The sequence below is a fragment of the Echiichthys vipera genome, assembly GCF_963691815.1.
Source record: "Echiichthys vipera genome assembly, chromosome: 1".
NCBI lineage: Eukaryota > Metazoa > Chordata > Actinopteri > Perciformes > Trachinidae > Echiichthys > Echiichthys vipera.
Genome location: NC_139826.1, coordinates 6,760,507 through 6,778,863, shown reverse-complemented (window position 1 = coordinate 6,778,863; position 18,357 = coordinate 6,760,507). Strand labels below are relative to the sequence as shown.

Below are 18,357 nucleotides of genomic sequence, written 5' to 3'. Positions count from 1 at the left end.
CTAATAAGCCGTCGTAATTCTGAAACAAAGCTGACCCTGCCATAACGTAGACACGTGTCAGTAAATCCCCCATGACTGGACCATACAGTCTATGGACTATGGAAACATGACCATCTAACCTTAACCATTTGAGGTGAATGCCTAACATTAGCCGTCTCGCGAGACTTTGAAAAACGTCGGGTCACCATCTACGTAGACACGACACAGTAAATCGGTGTTTTATTTTGAAGGCGTTGACCGGAAACCCGTTGTGTTGTTGAGACTGGATTACGGGGCGCTCACACCGTGAGGGAGGGAGGAGTTGGGTGTTGCCTCCGTCTCCGAGCTCAAGTCAGGATTCCCAGTCGAGCTTCAGCCCGTTACACGCCGACACCTGGCCCGACGCTACCGTCCTGTGAACTCTACGCCCAATACAAGTGACTAAACGGACCACCATGGGAGTCGAAGGCTGCACCAAATGCATCAAATACATGCTCTTCTTCTTCAACTTCATCTTCTGGGTAAGAAAGCCCGTTTTTTATCGCACATTGTGTGTTCACTCTGGTGCGCGGCGCCGCCTCCTCTCTCTGGTTAGCGATTCGGGTTGTTTGTGTCCTCCGGCCCGTTATGAATGAACGGTGCTGTGTACATCAACACCACCCACGGTTCCCGCGTCGCACAGACTTCGAACATTTACCGTTATATATCCTGAGTAACGGCGCGAGCGCGACGGCTCTGTCGCCGCTAGGGGAGATAATGGCGAAACGATGGGAACCATAGAAGTAGCTAGAAAAGGCGTGTGTGGTTCTTCTGCGTAACTATAACACACACTAACGAAGTGGTCATATCACAGTTTATACACAGCGGAACACAGCATGCCGGAGAAGAGTCACCTCAGAGGCTGAGGCGGCAGCATTCAAATCAAATAGGGGGGGTAGCGCCTTCAGCCCCAAAAATGACAAGTTCACGCGATAGTTTTAGTTTGTTATGACATAAAAGACGGGTAAATCGTTTTGAATCCAATTTTAGTTCCCTGACAGACTCTGATATCATATATGCTGACTGTAAATTAGCTCCAACAGTCCTGTAGGTCTGCTGCCCATAGATGTTGGGCGGTAGTGGAGACTGCCTTGCTTGGGTTTGGAGAATGGCTTTGTTTGGATTACATCCTCCTCCCTGTGTGTGTGTGTGTGTGTGTGTGTGTGTGTGTGTGTGTGTGTGTGTGTGTGTGTGTGTGTGTGTGTGTGTGTGTGTGTGTGTGTGTGTGTGTGTGTGTGTGTGTGTGTGTGTGTGTGTGTGTGTGTGTGTGTGTGTGTGCGTGCGCGTGTATGTGTGTGTGTGTGTGTGTGTGGTGGAGGGGGGGACTCGTGGTGGTTTCCATTTGGTGAGTCAAGGCCCTGTTGGGTGATGGATCATGGAAACATTTGTGGGTGTTAGGTTTTTACTCTCCTTGAAGAGCTGCTGCTGCTGCTGCAGAGTTTGTCCTCTTACAGCTCCTCCTTGATCCCCATTTACTCTGGTACTTTTACGTCTTTCTTTAAAATCCAGTAGTCATAGCCTAAATCAGAATGTGGCACTGTCTTTTCTTGTACTTTGTAAAGGTAAAATGGGTGTGGAGCCATCTTAAGCAGGGTGTCACACTGAAAACAGCCCAGTGTTAAAGCAGTGCAGAGGGATGCATGAGTGTTGCTGTTGAGACAATGAAATATGATCAAGGAATTCCAGTTGGAGTAACAGATTAATGCATTTAAAGGCCAAAATACTGCACAACACTCCATGATACTCTGATGCAGGAGTTAACTGTTTACTGTCATTTTTTTGTGCAAAAGTTGCAAAGTTGTTTTGCTGGAGCAGCAACCTCAAGGGCCAGCCAACACACAAGTACCCAAAACTGCAGTTCCTTGACTGGTCAGTTAGTAATCCCCATAGACCCCCATGTTATAATTCCAAACTTTACAGCATAAATAAATACGTTTACAGCCTGGTCAAAAAAAAATTTGGTCCCTATAGCTAATTTGATCATTCATGACAACCGTACAGGGGAAGATCTTTTATATAGAACTCACCAGTTTTAATTATATTAAGGCTAGAGGTGATAATTAAGCCAGGCCATGGCTGTTTTGAGTGACAGGTGGGTGCTGTCCTCAGCAACCAGGCTTCATTTGGCCCGCCTCAGCTCCACCTCTTTGCCCATTTTTGGAATAGCCGGTAGCAGGCGGAGTCATGCACTGCCAAGATGGTGACGGCGGAAAGCCTGTGGGTGATACAGTCTATAGTTGGCATCCAGACCTACTGGCTACAGTCAGATAAGAAGGGTGAGAGGGATTCTTCTTGCAGGACTACTGCCGGTCTAAACTAGGGATGTTCCTGATGACTTAGGACACACACACACTATCATTTGTACCGTGCCCCGGGCTTTAGGGTGATTGTTCCCCCTCCCTCTTCCCCAACGGCCCAGGCACGTTTCTACTCACAGCTCGAATGCCTCTTGCTTATATGTCACCCCCCCTCAGAGATTTAGTTTTGTCTGACTGTTTTTGAACGTTTCATCTGTCCAAGTCTGCAGCAAACACTTCACCTCCGCATGAAACCACAGCAAACCGTTAAGCGGCATCTATTTAAATGTCTGTCGCCGGGAACAGACGCATTTAAACAGACATCAGGACCGCCGTCAATGCTCGCGCTCTAGCTCATACCTGTGCATCTGTGCTTTACCAAAGCCCACTTCTCCCTAACGGGCCGCGACCAGCAAGCGTGCCATGCCTGGGCGCGGTACAGTTGCACACTGGTCAAATGAACTAGACATTAGCCGTGAAGTGTGTTTGGGCATGGTACGAATGGACAGTGTCTGTGCACTCTTACAGTATTTCCCTGATTAATGAATGGAAGTTTCAACCTAAACTCGTCAACTTGTCTAAATGTAACAAAACACCCAGACAATTGAGCACAATTTAATCTGTAAGGTCAAACATTGTCCGAAATATGATTGCGGATATTTTAGGAGCCATTTGTATTTTTCAGTAAGCAACTTGTATTTTAAAAATGCAGCTGAAATTGAAGTGTTCCCTTTGTCAGTGCTGCAGTGGAATACACTTCATGAACATGGTGTGGTGGAATATTTGACTTCAATGGGGACTGTGGTCTCAGGAGAATCATGGTTTAGAATTGCGTTTACCATTAGTATCTTGGCGTCTAGGTTGGATTCATTAAGCTAGCGTTAGCCTACTTTGTTGATTTATAGCATGCTAGACGGCTTGCTAGCAAGTAAGCTAGTTTTGGTGTGCTGCTGGCCAATCCAGTTGATCAAGACAGAACCAGACTGACTGCTGAATCCAGCAGAGGTGGTGGCAGGTAGGGACTTGGAGAACGGGACCAGGATGAAGTGAGTCTGAAGCAGCCGCTGAGTTCAGATCAGTGCTTCTCCACAGCAACAGCTTCTTCTACTTTGGATTCGGCAGACTAGACATTGCAATGGTGTATTGCTGACCACTACGGTTTGTTGATAATGATCATTTTTATAGTGTTACAGTTGTGTACATTCATGAAATAATACAATTAACCAACTCGTATTTCTGGTGACCACTAGCAAGGTTAGCAATAATTAAACCTTAAGAACTCTATAAGTTATAGACCCACTTAAGATATTACAATTCACCCCGGTGGACCAAAGTCCTTACACCTAAGATGATGACAGTGAATAGGGAAAATAATGCGTAATGGGTATTCAGAAGCAGAAATAGAGGGGAAAAAAGAAGGTGATGGCAGTGTTGATCATTTATCTTCTTCATGTGCACTCTTCCATATTAACTGTCATATTAAAGCAGGGGTGTTGCCCACTCATCTTTCACTATGGAACAGATCGCGCTTCCTGTTACAGCCTCTTTGCAGAGAGAATCTAGACACATTGCAGGATGTTGGTCGTGTAAGTGCAGTAAGCACCGCAGGTTGACATGTTACAGATAAGTCACACTGTTTAGAAGTTGCTTAATCAGCAAAAAGGCAAGCCTGTGGTGAGAGTTTTAAAGTATTGCAGTCAACCTTTGTTCCAAGTCAAAATGCAATTCGATCCCTCTGTATTCTGGTGCATACTTGAGAAATTTGTGTTGCTCTGTCCTGCTGTTGTCCAGTTAGGGCTGGGCCTTTTGAGCTACAGTTTTTTTATCACTTGGTTTTTTGCTGTTATAGTTTTATATCACAGTATTACAAAATGAAAAGGGAATTTATTTGTGTATATATATATATATATAGGTAGGTGATTTCAGGTGGCCGAGCCAATCATTTTATAGATGTGACGTAGCAGAGAAACGACTGTTGTGATTCAGACAACAATGATGTCGAGGAAGCAGACGTCAACATGGATGCTGCTGTTTAATCTGTGTTGTTCAATCTAGAGAATCTTTCTTCTTTAAAAGACAAATCACTTTCCTATGGAGCGATCCCACATTCAGGTTAGTGTTTATTGGCTCCAAATAGGAGTGAACATGAGGTATAGGCTTACATGTGTTTTGGAGGGAGTAGCTTGCCCTGTAATGTAGGTTAATTAGTAAATGTAATTGATTCATTCAGAGTCAGTATCAGCCAGCTGTTGTTCTGAGTCGGGACTGAACTGTTTTTCTGAACAACCTGGAGCTGAGCTTTAAAACATTGTTTTTCCTACACGAAAAATTATGACTTTGGTACGATACCTGCCTAAAATATCTCCAATACCGATATGGAAACGATACCACGGCGTAAAACTAAAATACCGTCAAAGGTAATGGAATAAAATATTAGGTGGCACAGTGGTTAGAGCAGTCGCCCCATGTCAAGAGGCTGAAGGTCCTCGAGGCAGCGGCTGCAGGTTTCGACTCCGACCTGCCCTTTGCTGCATGTCTCCCCCTCTCTCTCTCTCCCCATTTCCTGTCTGTCCTATATAATAAAAGGCTTGAAAAACTGCCAAAATTATATTGGATTATATCTCCACACTGGCCTGGGAACTCCTCGGGATCCCCCAGTTAGAGCTGGTTAATGTGGCCCGGGAAAGGGAAGTTTGGGGTCCCTTGCTAGAGCTGCTGCCCTGAGTGAGTGAGTGAATAACATAAGTTAAGTTAATTAAACAATCTGTTGATCTTTGTGAATAAGGACACAGTAGTGAATCAATGGCGTAGCCGGCAATTTTTTTATGTTGAAAGTTGAATCAAAGCGCGATCTTAAAATTAAAAGTCAAATCACCAATGAATGTCAACTATATTGCTGGTGTAGAATGAGCAATTATTTCCCACCGTTGCACTTTGCCTCTGTGTAACTGTCCAGGCACCAGAGAGTTAATGATTAAGCCACAGTGCCAACACTGTCTAACGAAGATAGACATGGAAATACAGTCACAGCAAAAGCTTCAGTGTCTCGTCTCTGTCTACACAAGATGCGTACAGACACAGTCACAATTAAAGCACATTCCCCTTTCTAAGATATTTGGTATTAGGGTCTACTCACATTTACAATCCGTACCATGCCAAAGCACGCTTCACGGCTAAAGTCTAGTTCCTTTGACCAGTGTAGTGCAACTGTACTGCGTCCAGGCACGACGCGCTTGTCGGTCCCGGCCCGTTTGGGAGAGGTGGACTTTTTTAAAGCATGATTGAACATGTGCTAGCATGAGCATGCGCACGTGTACAAGCACAAGGCCGACAACGGTGCTGATGTCTGTTTATATGCGTCTGTTCCCCACAACGGACATTTAAAAAGATGAGCCGCACGGTTTGCGGATGTTTGATGCAGAGGTGGAGTGTTTACTGCAGATTTGGACAGATGAAACGTTCAAACACAGTCAGAGAAAACTAAAGCCCTGAGGGGTGATAACGTATAAGCAATATGCATTTGCACCTCGGCCTGGATCATTTCAGGTAGTGTGAGTACAAACGGGCCTGGGCTGCGGGGGAAGAGGGTGATTTGGGGAAGACTGGGCTTTCTCGTGCTAAGTCTCGACCACCCCTCGACAGTCTGCAGCCCGTCACTGGTAGCGCCCCACCTCCTGCCATTGTGAGCAATGAAGGATGATTAGGAGCGCCTGATTTCGGGGTGGTATGCTGTGACCGTTGGTATTTTCCTGACTGAAATTTGCTGTGGCCGTTTGTGTGGTATTTTGGGTCACACTCTTTATCAGTATCAGGTAATCAGGGAAAAGCTTGATCGGGACATCCCTAGGAAAAACAGTACAATTATTGACTCAAAAAACAAAAACTTTAAAAAAATGCTGATGTCATGTAGGGTGTGCGACTCGATGTGCCAAATAGTCACTGATAAGAAGTGCTGGTAAAACTCCTGAAAGTGATTTGAATGTTATTGTTAATGCATCCCCTGGCCCTTTTTTTACACATATATTCCACTTTAACCCTTTTAGTTTTATTGGCTGTTCTAAAGAGCTCTGAAAGGATGTGTCAGGGCAGACAGGCTCAGTCGATCTGAAGAAACACTTTGACTGCGGTGTGCGGTCATTGAGGCTGGCTCTGTAAGGAGGAGACCTCCTGTTTCCATAAATCAAACTGGACATTGAGAGGGTTAAGAGGCTACGAGGGCGGGGGAGCCTCTGGTATCGGAGGCTTATGGGAACAGCAGACAACACCCCAACCCCCACTCCCCGTCCCCCAGCATGCCCGGCATTCTACAACCCCCTGTACTCTGGGCAACAGGCAGAAATAGACACCCGAGGAAACGCTGGAAACTTGTGCTGATCTCCCACCAGAGGATATTTGCAGCAATTTCAGACTTTCCCGTCTGTGTTGAGTCATTAAGTGTTATGTTTCAGTCACAGCTGCTGTGGCTTTTTTTCCTGCTTTACAACACATTTAAACTGGCCTAATATTAGTCTAGGGTTTTGCTCAGAAGGAGCCTGGTACGCCTGCATTGTCAGGCCCCAGTAGGCGCGCTCTCTGTGGTGCCAGCAGGCTGTAGGAAACATGAAGATGTGTTTAGACAGTTTTCTTGGAATGTGCGATAACAAATGCAGCCGAATGAGCAACATACGGTTCGATAATGTCTTTGGCATATGAGGTCAGATATATTCAAGTCATGAGGCAGGTTGCCTTCCTGTTGTGTTGTTCTGTGTTAGCTCTAATGTAAGTTCTAGTGTATGTCATACTTGAAGCATGTCCTCTCAGTTTTTAGATTCTCTTTTTCCACAAATTACATTTTGACTTGCTATAGTTTGGAACAACCAAGGTTCTGTTTCTAAAGCATTGAATGCAAGTTTAACCTGTGTCCAAAGAAATTTAAGTCAAAAGCAACTGGACCAGACATTTGGACCAGTCAAAGCCTGGTCAGATGCGTACATGACCTGATGAATCCTCTTGGATGAGAGGTGAAACGTCTTCCTAAACAAACAACCAATGTGACCACACACACCAATCATCTATTCAGCTTCAGGTTATTAGGTGTGTAAGCAGATATTGAAACATTTGAGTATTGCGTTATTATGTTTTGTGATACTGGAGTCTCTAAAACACTATTGATTTTAAATTAAGAGCTCACATGGAAAGATTTGTGGCAGACAGTGATTCATTTCTCGTGGTTTAAACCGCTTGATAGCAGACTGCAGCATACATACGATGGGGTGTTCTTTATACTATGATAATTTTCCTAAAATTAGATTTTAAAAAATTGCAATACTTTTCTGTCTTGCTTACAGTTTTGCAATACCGCAATATATTGAAATCATTACCTCGCGTACCATGGTACATATGGTATTGCCAGATTCTTGCGAATACAAGGCTCTACAGATGATCAGAGATTCTTGATAAATTCATAAATCTCTTAGTCTCTATAGTGTTAAAAAATATGTAAAATGCATTTCCCTTTATTTCTTGTGGCCCAGGTGACATGTTTAAATAGTTGATTTGTCTGATCAACACTTGAAACCTCAATAGTATTAAGTCTACTATCATAGAGGGGTTAGAAAAACCTCAAATATTCACATTTGAGGAACTGTAACCAGTGTGTTTATGCCCAATTCACTGTTTCAGTTCTACCTCACCACTCAAACATACATAAGTGGCCAACAGTAGACCTATTTGGCTACTCTGTTGAAATAGGAGTCTTGAGTCTTCTGGCCGCTCCTGCTGAATTTCATTCAAGTGTCAGAGATTCTCTGAAATTGGTCTTAAACTGTTCAAGATCCGCGGTTGATCCTTTTCTGAAGCTACCATACCCTTCGTGTGAAACATCCCAGATACCATATTTATAACTCAAAGGTCATCTTATGGATTTGTGATTAACAAGTTTGTTAGTTTCTCTGGCGCATGTGTTTGTGAGTCACACCCCTTTAGTCCTGTAGGCTGTAGCTATCCTGGGAACAGGACTGCTCCTGACCTCAGTTACCGTAGTTGCAGCTCTGCAGTCACAGCCGAGGCAAAGCATAAAAATCCTGAAGTTCGGTTTGGGTTCTCCGTCTACTTATCATTCATATAAATGCTGTCAATGAAAGCCTTTCAGAAATCTATTTAAATCTGGCTAAACCTTAATGCGTTTCAGTGACGAATAAGTGGTAAGTGTGTGTGTGTGTGTGTGTGTGTGTGTGTGTGTGTGTGTGTGTGTGTGTGTGTGTGTGTGTGTGTGTGTGTGTGTGTGTGTGTGTGTGTGTGTGTGTGTGTGTGTGTGTGTGTGTGTGTGTGTGTGTGTGTGTGTGTGTGTGTGTGTGTGTGTGTGTGTGTGTGTGTGTGTGTGTGTGTGTGTGTGTGTGTGTGTGTGTGTGTGTGAGAGAAATTTCTGCACTCTTGTCAGTTATGGTGTTGATCTGGTTGCTAGGCAGTAGCTGCCTTAGCTCTGGAATGGACCTCACTAAAGGGGAGGAGGAGGAGGGGGGGCTGAACCTGTTTTGGTTCAAATCTATTCACACAAACTTGAATTAGCTAGTTTAATTGAAATATTCTTTTTGGTCATGTTCTCCATTTTGATCGTTCTGAAGTAAAACATGTCTGGGTGTGTCCGTCAGTGGTTTATTTTACTGCTGCTGTGTGTGGTGGTGCCGCCGAGGTGAGGTATACGCTAACTCTGGTTATATTTAGGACTTCTTTGTCCTGGGCCAAACAGAAAGGCTCAGGAGGGCTTATGCCAATGTAAACCACCCTGAGAACAATCCATGTGAACAACAAAGTTACACATTACAGTATGTGCAGGGTTTCCCCAAGGAAATTGGTCAGAACAGGAAGTAAGAAAACAAATTGAACAAAAGGTCTCACAGATGATAGCTGCTGTAGTGTTTGCCCGGTTGCCTTAAATATACACTCCAAATATCACTGCTATATAACACTTTAATAACTTACAGCGGTAGTTTTTTAGGTGAGACGTGTGGGAAATACCTTTAGTTGCTTTCCTGTAGAGAGTTAGATGAAAAGATTGATATCACTCTCATGCTTGTATGCTAAATATGAAGCTACCGCCAGCAGCCAGCTAACTTAGCTTAGCACAAAGTGTGGGAGCTGGGGAAACGGCTTTCCAGGCTCTGTCCAAAGGTTACAAAATCCACACACCGGCTAGAGATGAAACAGTATGAAAATGTTATATCAAGATAATGGTTAGTTCTGGTTAAAATGATCACAGTTATCAGTATACCACCGTATTGTTAAAATGTGCTGAAAATCATTTCACCAAGTTTTATATTGAAAATCACAAACCCACTTTCTGTTTGGGTACAATAAACTCTACTTCAGAGCAGAACTGGAGTAAATTTATCTGATGACTTTCATCTTTCTCACAGAAATTTGTAAAATGTAAAACTGAAGTGTCTGTTACTCCTAACTAGTACTCATCTCATCTCATCTCATCTTCATCCGCTTATCCGGGGTCGCAACCCGACCCCGGATAAGTATTAGTACTTCCTGAAATTATCTATAGGGACCAAAACCGTTTATTGTCCCAGGCTGTAACCATGTTGATTTCTGCTGTGAAATTGGTTGCCGCTTGGAATGAACGTATTTCCCCAAATTCAACTTTAATTAAAATGTTTGCCGTTAGGCTAAAGGCTCATTTATGCCCTACGTTAGAGACGCATACAGATACGGACGGAGCCTTCTGTCCGTACTCTGCGTACATTCCGTCTGAATTTCTGTCCGTACCCTGTAAGCTTATGGATGCGTACCGTTATGGACAAAACGTTGCAGTACCACCGGAAATCGTTGGGGCAGTGCCGGGCACTGTACACAAAGAGTGCCCTGAATAGCAGGAGCGAGAAAGTCATTAAAAGCCCCAACAGACATCCTGAAATACTGAAAGCTAAGTTCGATGTCAATTGATCTCATCTGTCAAACCAATGTCCCCATCCACACTGGGATGTATTTAGTGTCTCACAGACCACTGCTGGCCGCCATTTTGCCTCCTTCTCAACAGACGCAGGACCGTTATCTCCTCCCTCACCATCACCATCCATTTTTTTTAAACTTTATCGGTGTAGCTTTTGAATCTGAACGACGCCCTCTAGAGGATGTTTTGCTCAACGTCCATTCCAACGTGATGGACGCAGGAAGCATGAAAGCGGTGACGTTTAGAACGTTGATGCGTCTCTATTTACGCACGAAATGGGAGCATAAACGTGCCTTAAGGCCGTCTTTGCAGGACCTTTGTTTGATGTCACTCAGTATGCTGTGATTTGAAAAATGTAACCTGTTAGTGCAATGTACTGAACTGAAGGACTGTGTTGTATGTTACAGCTTGCAGGAGGTGTAATCTTGGGCGTGGCCCTCTGGTTAAGACACGACCCCAAGACCAGCAACCTGCTGGAGCTCGAATTTGATGGAGCCCATGCCCCCAGCACCTTTTACATCAGTACGTATCTCATCTGTACCATCTACTATCTTTCTCTGTCTCCGTTTTCACAATGTCTTTTTCTCTTGGAAAATCCCTTACTCAAACCTATGGACACAGTTGGGTTACGGAAATTCTTGTGGCAAAAAGCATCTGTTGCTGCTCTCAACCCAGATCACTGCTGTTACACACTCGGAAAATGCTGGTGTCTTCTGGCAATTCTGCTCATTTACATCATTTCCACAAGACAGCACCGCCTTTTGTCCACTAACCAGGCCCATTTAAATGTTACTCGGTGGAGTTCTCCAAATGAAAATGCTGACCTGTGTTATTTAGTCTTTAAATTATTCCCATCAGACTTGGTTTTTTTTCTCAGATTGTGGAAAGACTGCTTTGCGTTTAGAAGGAAAGCCCTAAAGTCTGAATCATCCAATCTGTCAAAAGAAAAACAAAAAGCTGCATAGAAGCAGGAAGCCATCTGAAAATGAAAAGTCATATCCTACATCCAACATTTTCTAAGTCTGTTGTTTTATTTTACTGATGAGGTAAAACATTTAGGACTTTGCTCAAAATAGCACAAAATACAGTCCACACCCATATTAGGTAGTTTGGACCACAGGATGTGACATTGGCCTAAAGTTCAAAATACAAGTTTATATTTCATATATCCTGGCAGGATATTTGACTAGCGTAACAATGGAGATAGAGAGATCAAGCAGGGTCAGCTTTTACTAAACTGGAGTATAGAGTTGAACGCCTTTTTAAAGGAACACAGTAACACTACAACCATCTCATGGGACCAGCGTCCAGTTCCTTTCATTGATATCACATACTATACATTGTTGCATACTTTTCTTTGATTTGCTGCAATGACTAATAGTGCGCTGATTTATATGATAGGTCCACATTAATTATTAATGACAAGGATAAGTGGATCTTCTTTAGGGCGGCTCCATGAGGCACGTTTGATTAAGAAGAATGTAATATTCATTATTAATAAGTTTAAGATAGAAGGTGACCTTTTTGTAGATAACTTCCATGATACATCGTTTAGGCATTAAATTACATACAATATGCATCATTAACTACATGATAGTGTGACCAGCGATGTATCTTTTTTCTATTTGGAAATTAGAAACAACACAATAGAACACATGAATTGCATGTTGTATCCAGCTAAAACTTATTCATAACCTGTGCTTTGCTGTATTTTTTTCTTAAATAAGCGGAACAATGACCGGCTCCCAGGTGTTAGAAGCCCTAAAAATATTGAGTTTCAGTACTGTTTCAGTCTTGTTGGTTGCACTTATGACAGTTTCTGTTTGTTGTGATGAAGATTTGAGAAGGGGCATGGCAGATATCAAGAATGTCTGTTATCACAATTCTCGTATTTAACCAGGCAACAGCCCAAAACTGCTGCAGTGGTCTGGGCTCGGGTCAGGAAGCTGTGGATTCATTTAAGGTCAGGCCTAATGCTCTGGGTTCGATCTTAACTCTGTTGAGAATGAATGTATGTATTTTATTAATGACTAATTAATAATAATAATAATAATTAATATCCAGCATCTGAACCAGGAACTCAAGATAATAAAATTGAGTTTGAAGAAGAAGAAGAAGACAGCATACATAACTAACACAAGTTAAGCTCATATTCAGGATTTTCCATTTTCTGGGCCTTTTTAAAATGTTTTGCTCTGAGTCATGTGAGGTGGAAAGTGGGCAGCCATGATGGACCAGGCACTGAAAAAAGTCTCTTGTGAGTTTGTTTGCCATTCATGTTTTGATCAGTTTGTCTGATCCACAAAATTCAGAATCATCACTTAAATCATTTTAATAAATATTGATTTGTCTGAACTGAATGACAAAAAAATGAAAGGAATCATAGTTTTCATGTGTTTCCAGCGCACTGTAGCAGATTGCCTGAATGTTCTTTTGTTAGCGTTCCAGTTGGTGTTTAATCAGACAATTTAATGGTTGGAAAAGTCAATCCCCACATGGATAAATTAATTAGTGTTAAAAATTGTGAAAAATCACCAGACAGAAGGATCACAATTATACAGCAATAATCAGAGCCACAATGCAAACTCTGTTTAAATCAGTGTGTTACACAATGAGCTACACTCAGCACCAGAAAATGTCTTTAAATAATTATTGTCCAAAAGGTTCAAATAATGTTCTCCAACAGAAACCGAACACAGTTAAATCAAAAATCCCTTTATGGTTTCAAGCACAACAAACTAAAGAAAGAATTTCAGTTTGTTTGATTCTGTTTTAGTTGTTTTTAGTAGGAGTGAATCATCTCCTCAAACTAAATAATAAAGGATCTCTGATAAGTTTCAGTTTCGTTTTTCCCGTTAGCAGTGGATCCTCTTCCCAAACAATTTAACAAACAATCTTTGAACAAGTGAATCTCCAACGCTGTCGGAGTTTTCTAAGAATCACAACCATGTAGAGACAGATTTACATGCTGTGGTGTAAATAAGATAAATAACATAATGCTGTTTAGTTTGTTTACTAAAAAGGACAAAGTAAAGAGATGTTTATCTTTAGATTCTATAGAAAAAGGACCCTTAAATGACTCCTATTGGGATCTGACGCTATTCAGAACATAAAATTTACTTGACTTCCAAGGGGGGCGAGGGGTGCCGTTGGGGCTAATATAATGGTAGGGGAAACACTGAAAGTGCAGTGCAGTACAGGACGTACAAAGCTGACCGTCAGTCACCTGGACGTGAGAGTATTAAACTGGTGTGAAATGTGCTGTGATGACTTGGGGCGGCCTTGCTGCCTCGCCCAGATCACCAGTGACTTGTGACCAGGACTAACAGAGGACACGCCGCTCATCATATGACTCTGTTAAAAGCTTGCTCTCCCACACTAACTCAGCCGCTGTCACCTCTCCAAATCTGCAAAGCAGCATCCACATGGCCACAGCCAGCCCCTCCTGTCTGCACGAACAACCTGAGTCATCTGCCTCGTGAGGAAGAAGAGGGAGGACGGAGATGGGAGGGCAGAAGATAGTAAAATGCTAAATTTGTATCATTACATGTGAGAGTGTCCTACAGAAAGAAACAGGGGGGTGTTTGGATCATTGTTTTCTCCGTCCTCTGAGGCAGCATAGTTGTGGTTGTTGAGTGAAAAAAGGGCTCAACAGTCATAGAGTTACCACTGAGGGACTTTCTCTTGAACAGCCTCAATGATTGCATCCTTCCCATTACATAAAGCCTCCCTCTCATTCTCGAGGAGGGAGAAAAAGCCTCGTCGGTAAAGGAAAAAATTCCTCACTGGACCTCCCTTCATCGTCGTCCCCACCCTCTTCCTCCCTCCTCTGTGAAAGTTTTTCTCTCCTTCACTCCGCCTGGTTTCTTTCCACTGTCGCTCCCCCTCACTCGCCCATCTGGTTGTGGTTAGTGTACGAGTCGCGCTGTCTCACTTCTCCTTATTTTTCCTTTAGTCCTTTCCCCCCTCCCTCTATCTCGATGTCTGCCCTTTCCCCTCCCCTCTTGTCTTCATCCCCTGCTGCCAGGAACGTTTGAATATGGAGTCCTACATCTGCTTCTCTCCTTGCTCTCACCCCTACCCGCTCACAGACACAATTGCCCAATGGCGGGCCTCCTCTCGCCTTTCAATGAAATTAATCATACAGTGAGTTTGTCAGTTAATAGATGGACCCCTTTTTTTACTGAAGTCTGTAACTATCCCAATGTAAAAACACCAGAAATGAACCGAACTGGCTGAATTATCATTTGAAAGTGACATAAATTAAGTTTGAAGAGTGGGATGTTCCTCAAACTTGATGTCTAAGTTCCTGTTAAGTCATATTGTTTTCCAGTTACATCAGTTTTCTCAGTAGCAAAGGAGTTAAAAGGTCACTCTTCCTTCCAGGTTGCATCATTCTTACAGCTTTTGGGTCATAGTTAGCAACTAAGAGGAAGACAGTCTTGATCTCGATTTGAAATGCTTCTGTTTTTACCAGAGAACAGGCCCATGACTCTGTCATGTCTGAAAACACATACCAAGCATGCAACCTGTTTCAAACTTGAATGGAGGACAGAGAGTTGGTTCCAATGCAGTGCAAGAATGTATCTTAAAGGAAAACTAAAGTTTATCACATTTTGAGTTTTTTTTCATAAATTCTGTCAGTTATGGGGATATTTTACTCAAAGTAATTGCTGAGATGCAGCAACAGCTAAAAAGAAGTCCAATGGGAAAAGAAACATGATCAGTCAGATGATCAGACTGGTTTTAAACAAACGTATTCCAATTTATTTTGAAGAGAAATCAACAAAGACGAAAGGTAAAACTGTCTGCTGTAAACATGCATTGCAGTTTACTGGGTCACTTTTTATTCAAACTATTTGATATATCATTTATTTTAATTGACCTTAGTGTATAACAACGTTCCAGCTTATATACTATCCATGGTTAGTTAGTGTGCCGTCCTATCAATTCATCCAGCAAATAAAGTAATTCAATTGCTTTACCCAAATAGGTCACAGGACTGTAGCTTGTGATTGTAAGTTCTAATGTGATTTTTTTTTGGTGGAAACTAAACACTTTAAGTTGATTTGAATTAAGACCAACAAATACTTAGGTTGAGTTAATGATAGAAGCTCATTGAATGTCATTTAATTTGATTTGGGTTTGAACCGGGCTCCACTGTAATCAAACGAATCTAAAAGTATTTGTTGTTGCCCTTAGTCACTTACACAGAAATACATCAGGAAATAGGGTCTAGGTTGAAAAATACCAAATCCCCCCTTTTAAGACAAAGAATGGGTACTCCCAGCAGAACAAAATAGAAACCAAAATCAAAATAGATCTCTGGCTGGATTTATCATAGAGTCATCTTACAGTAAATAACCAGGGCCCCTGGAGCTTCAGGAAGTTATTACTTAAACTACTTGACTCTCTTTCCTATTCAGCAGCAAACCACATGGTCACTGACCAAGATGATTCCAAGAAGAGTTGACATGAAACCAACAAAGTATTTCTCACATGGGGGTTTTACACATACCCACTGGTTCACAGTACCACTTCACAAAGATGGAATTAGTCAGAGGAGTATCCCCTCTTCACAAGTAAGCGGCATTAGTTTGGAGTTCAATAGACTTTCCCAGGAAGGGATTGAAACTTGAGATGTCTATATTCAACTGGTAATTTTACTCATGATCCACATCTTCACTCAAACCAGACTTCAGCTTCCAAACATTAAACCACAGATACACACTTCGTCCCATTCTCGTGACACGTTATTGCAGGAAATCCTGGAGGGAATTTTGTCAAATGTCGCACAAACATCCACTTGACCTCATAATAACAATAACCCAAAACTCAAGAATTCCTACGTTAGTTATGACTTCATTTCTCACATATGTTTAATCTGAAAAAAAAGATTAAGTGATGACATTTTATATAAACCTAACTGTCGCCAGATGAACTTTGTTCCGCCATGACTCCGCCATGACTCCGCCATGATTCCGCCTCGCTCCACTTATCCATCTGGGATCATTTCAGGATCCACAAAAAATGGTCAGGCCAATCAGGACCGCCGGGTGGGGTTTTATAGATGTGACGTAGCAGAGAGACGACTGTTGTGATTCAGACAACAATAGTGGCTCACATCGAGGAAGCAGACGTCAACATGGATGCTGCTGTTTCATCTGTTTCCAGGCTAGAGAATCTTTCTTCTTTAAAAGAACCAGAGAACGGCTCTGAAGGCTTTTGTTGGTGGAAACCATGTCGGCTGTTTTGTTTGGCTTCTCCCTGCATCGCTCTCATCAGCGTCACGGGTTGGTTTCCATGTAAGTGGTTGAAGTAGCACGTCAATAAAGGTGACAGACAAGTGGTTTATCCAATCACATGCAAGGATTTTTGATAAGGCCCATCCTCCTAAAATAACTTCCCAGTCGAGCGATCCCAGATGGATGAGGGAAGCAGAGCAGAACCAAATCCATCTGGTGAGAGTCAGGTTTATTTTATATGCCCATGGTCAACTTCACCGTGACATCATGTTTCGTAAAGCTTGGCATACACTGTACAATTTTAGAAATGTTGAAGTCCACATCATACTGTACAACTAAATTGTCTGTGATGTAAAGCCAAAGCTCCCCATTTATGTGCTCACACTGTACATGTGAAATAGAAAATAAAACAGCCACCCACCACTGCAGATCACTCTGGATATTGACAATGTCAATAAAGGTGGAGGTCTGTAACATTCATTTATCATCACCTCTGACACCATGTGACATGATACACACTGTTCGTAAAGATCTAACAGACAGGAGACACCATTGTCGGATTTTAGCAACTTCACTTAACTTCCTGTCCCTCTGTCATGTCACCATGACATTTTCAGATGCTCTGTTTGCCAATTTGCGCAGACGCAGTGAGAAAAAAAGGCACTGACAGTGGGGATTCAACTCATGATTTGCCTCAACTGCGCGGTTGGGGGCAGTTGGTCAGGCTGTGGTCGCTCCTCGCTCTCCCTGGAACACTGCACGGCAAACGACGCCCGGCGAAGCTAAAATGAGTCGTACGGATCAAAAACGCTATTTGGTCACATACTGAATAGTTGACACTAAAGCATCCACGTTTAGCCAAAAATACACAAACACACACACACACACACACACACACACACACATACCGTGTATATATATATATATATTTAAAGTCTGAACATACATGGAGTACGGTACAGCTTGACTAGTTGGCAGTGGCATACAACACAAGGCGGTAATTCCAGTTTAACCTGTAATCAGCTGCCTGCTGAGGCTATGGGCAGCAAAGAAACAAAAAGGGAGAGAACTTGGCAACTTCTTTCACACTACACATTAATCCATTAATAATAATAAACTAAAACAATATTGATTAGTGCTGCTTTATGGAGCCAGTAAGAAAACCAGGAATCGCAATACATCATTACATTTTTTCACTCAATGAGTATAATGACACCAACATGTAATTGAAAAGGGAGAATTCATCAGTAACTGACAGTTCTTATACAAGAAAGCTAGGGTTCTGATATAGTTCTTTAGAAAAACAGTTTTTAAGCAGGACTGTATTATGTCCATTTAATCGGTTATCAGAGTCTTGGAGGACTGAAATAGCTGTTGCCATGGACAACAAGGCTAAGACATCCTTCAGCCAGTGCATGATGTTGATTGATTAAAATATTTGATTCCACAAAAGAACTCAAATTACATATTACAACTTGTACATGTTTTTCTTGTTGTACTCAATAAAACAGATGTCTGTGTAGCGCATACAGCTTAGTCTGCAGTGTTAACACGCTGTCTGCTGGTTGGGAAGACTTTCACTGTCCTTCACGCAACTCTGTCTTTACGGTCTTTTCCGTTTCTGATGTCCTTACATGGCTGGATCTCAGTATTAATAATAAACTGCCAAAATATAACAGGGAACCGGACGCAGCAGAAAGGAAGGCTTTCATTGTATAATAAACAATAGTCGGACAACTGAAGCAACTAAATGCATCTGGATAAAATATCTGTTATTATATAAGCTTCATTATGTTGGGGAAACTCCACCTGGACTATATGTAATTTGCAGCAGTAAGCGGATGAACTAACACAATAGACT

The 18,357-nt window shown here is 42.3% G+C and overlaps 1 protein-coding gene across 1 annotated transcript in view; it reads left to right on the top strand.

The window, feature by feature from the left end:
• The first annotated feature begins 312 nt into the window (after positions 1 to 312).
• The window catches only part of LOC310945399 (CD81 antigen-like), a 36,666-nt gene continuing 18,621 nt past the window's right edge, over positions 313 to 18,357 (top strand). Inside the window, exons 1-2 of the mRNA XM_083911480.1 lie at positions 313 to 500; positions 10,659 to 10,773. Coding sequence (XP_083767606.1) covers positions 435 to 500; positions 10,659 to 10,773 — 181 coding nt within the window. The 5' untranslated portion in view covers positions 313 to 434. The remainder of the gene's footprint in view (positions 501 to 10,658; positions 10,774 to 18,357) is intronic.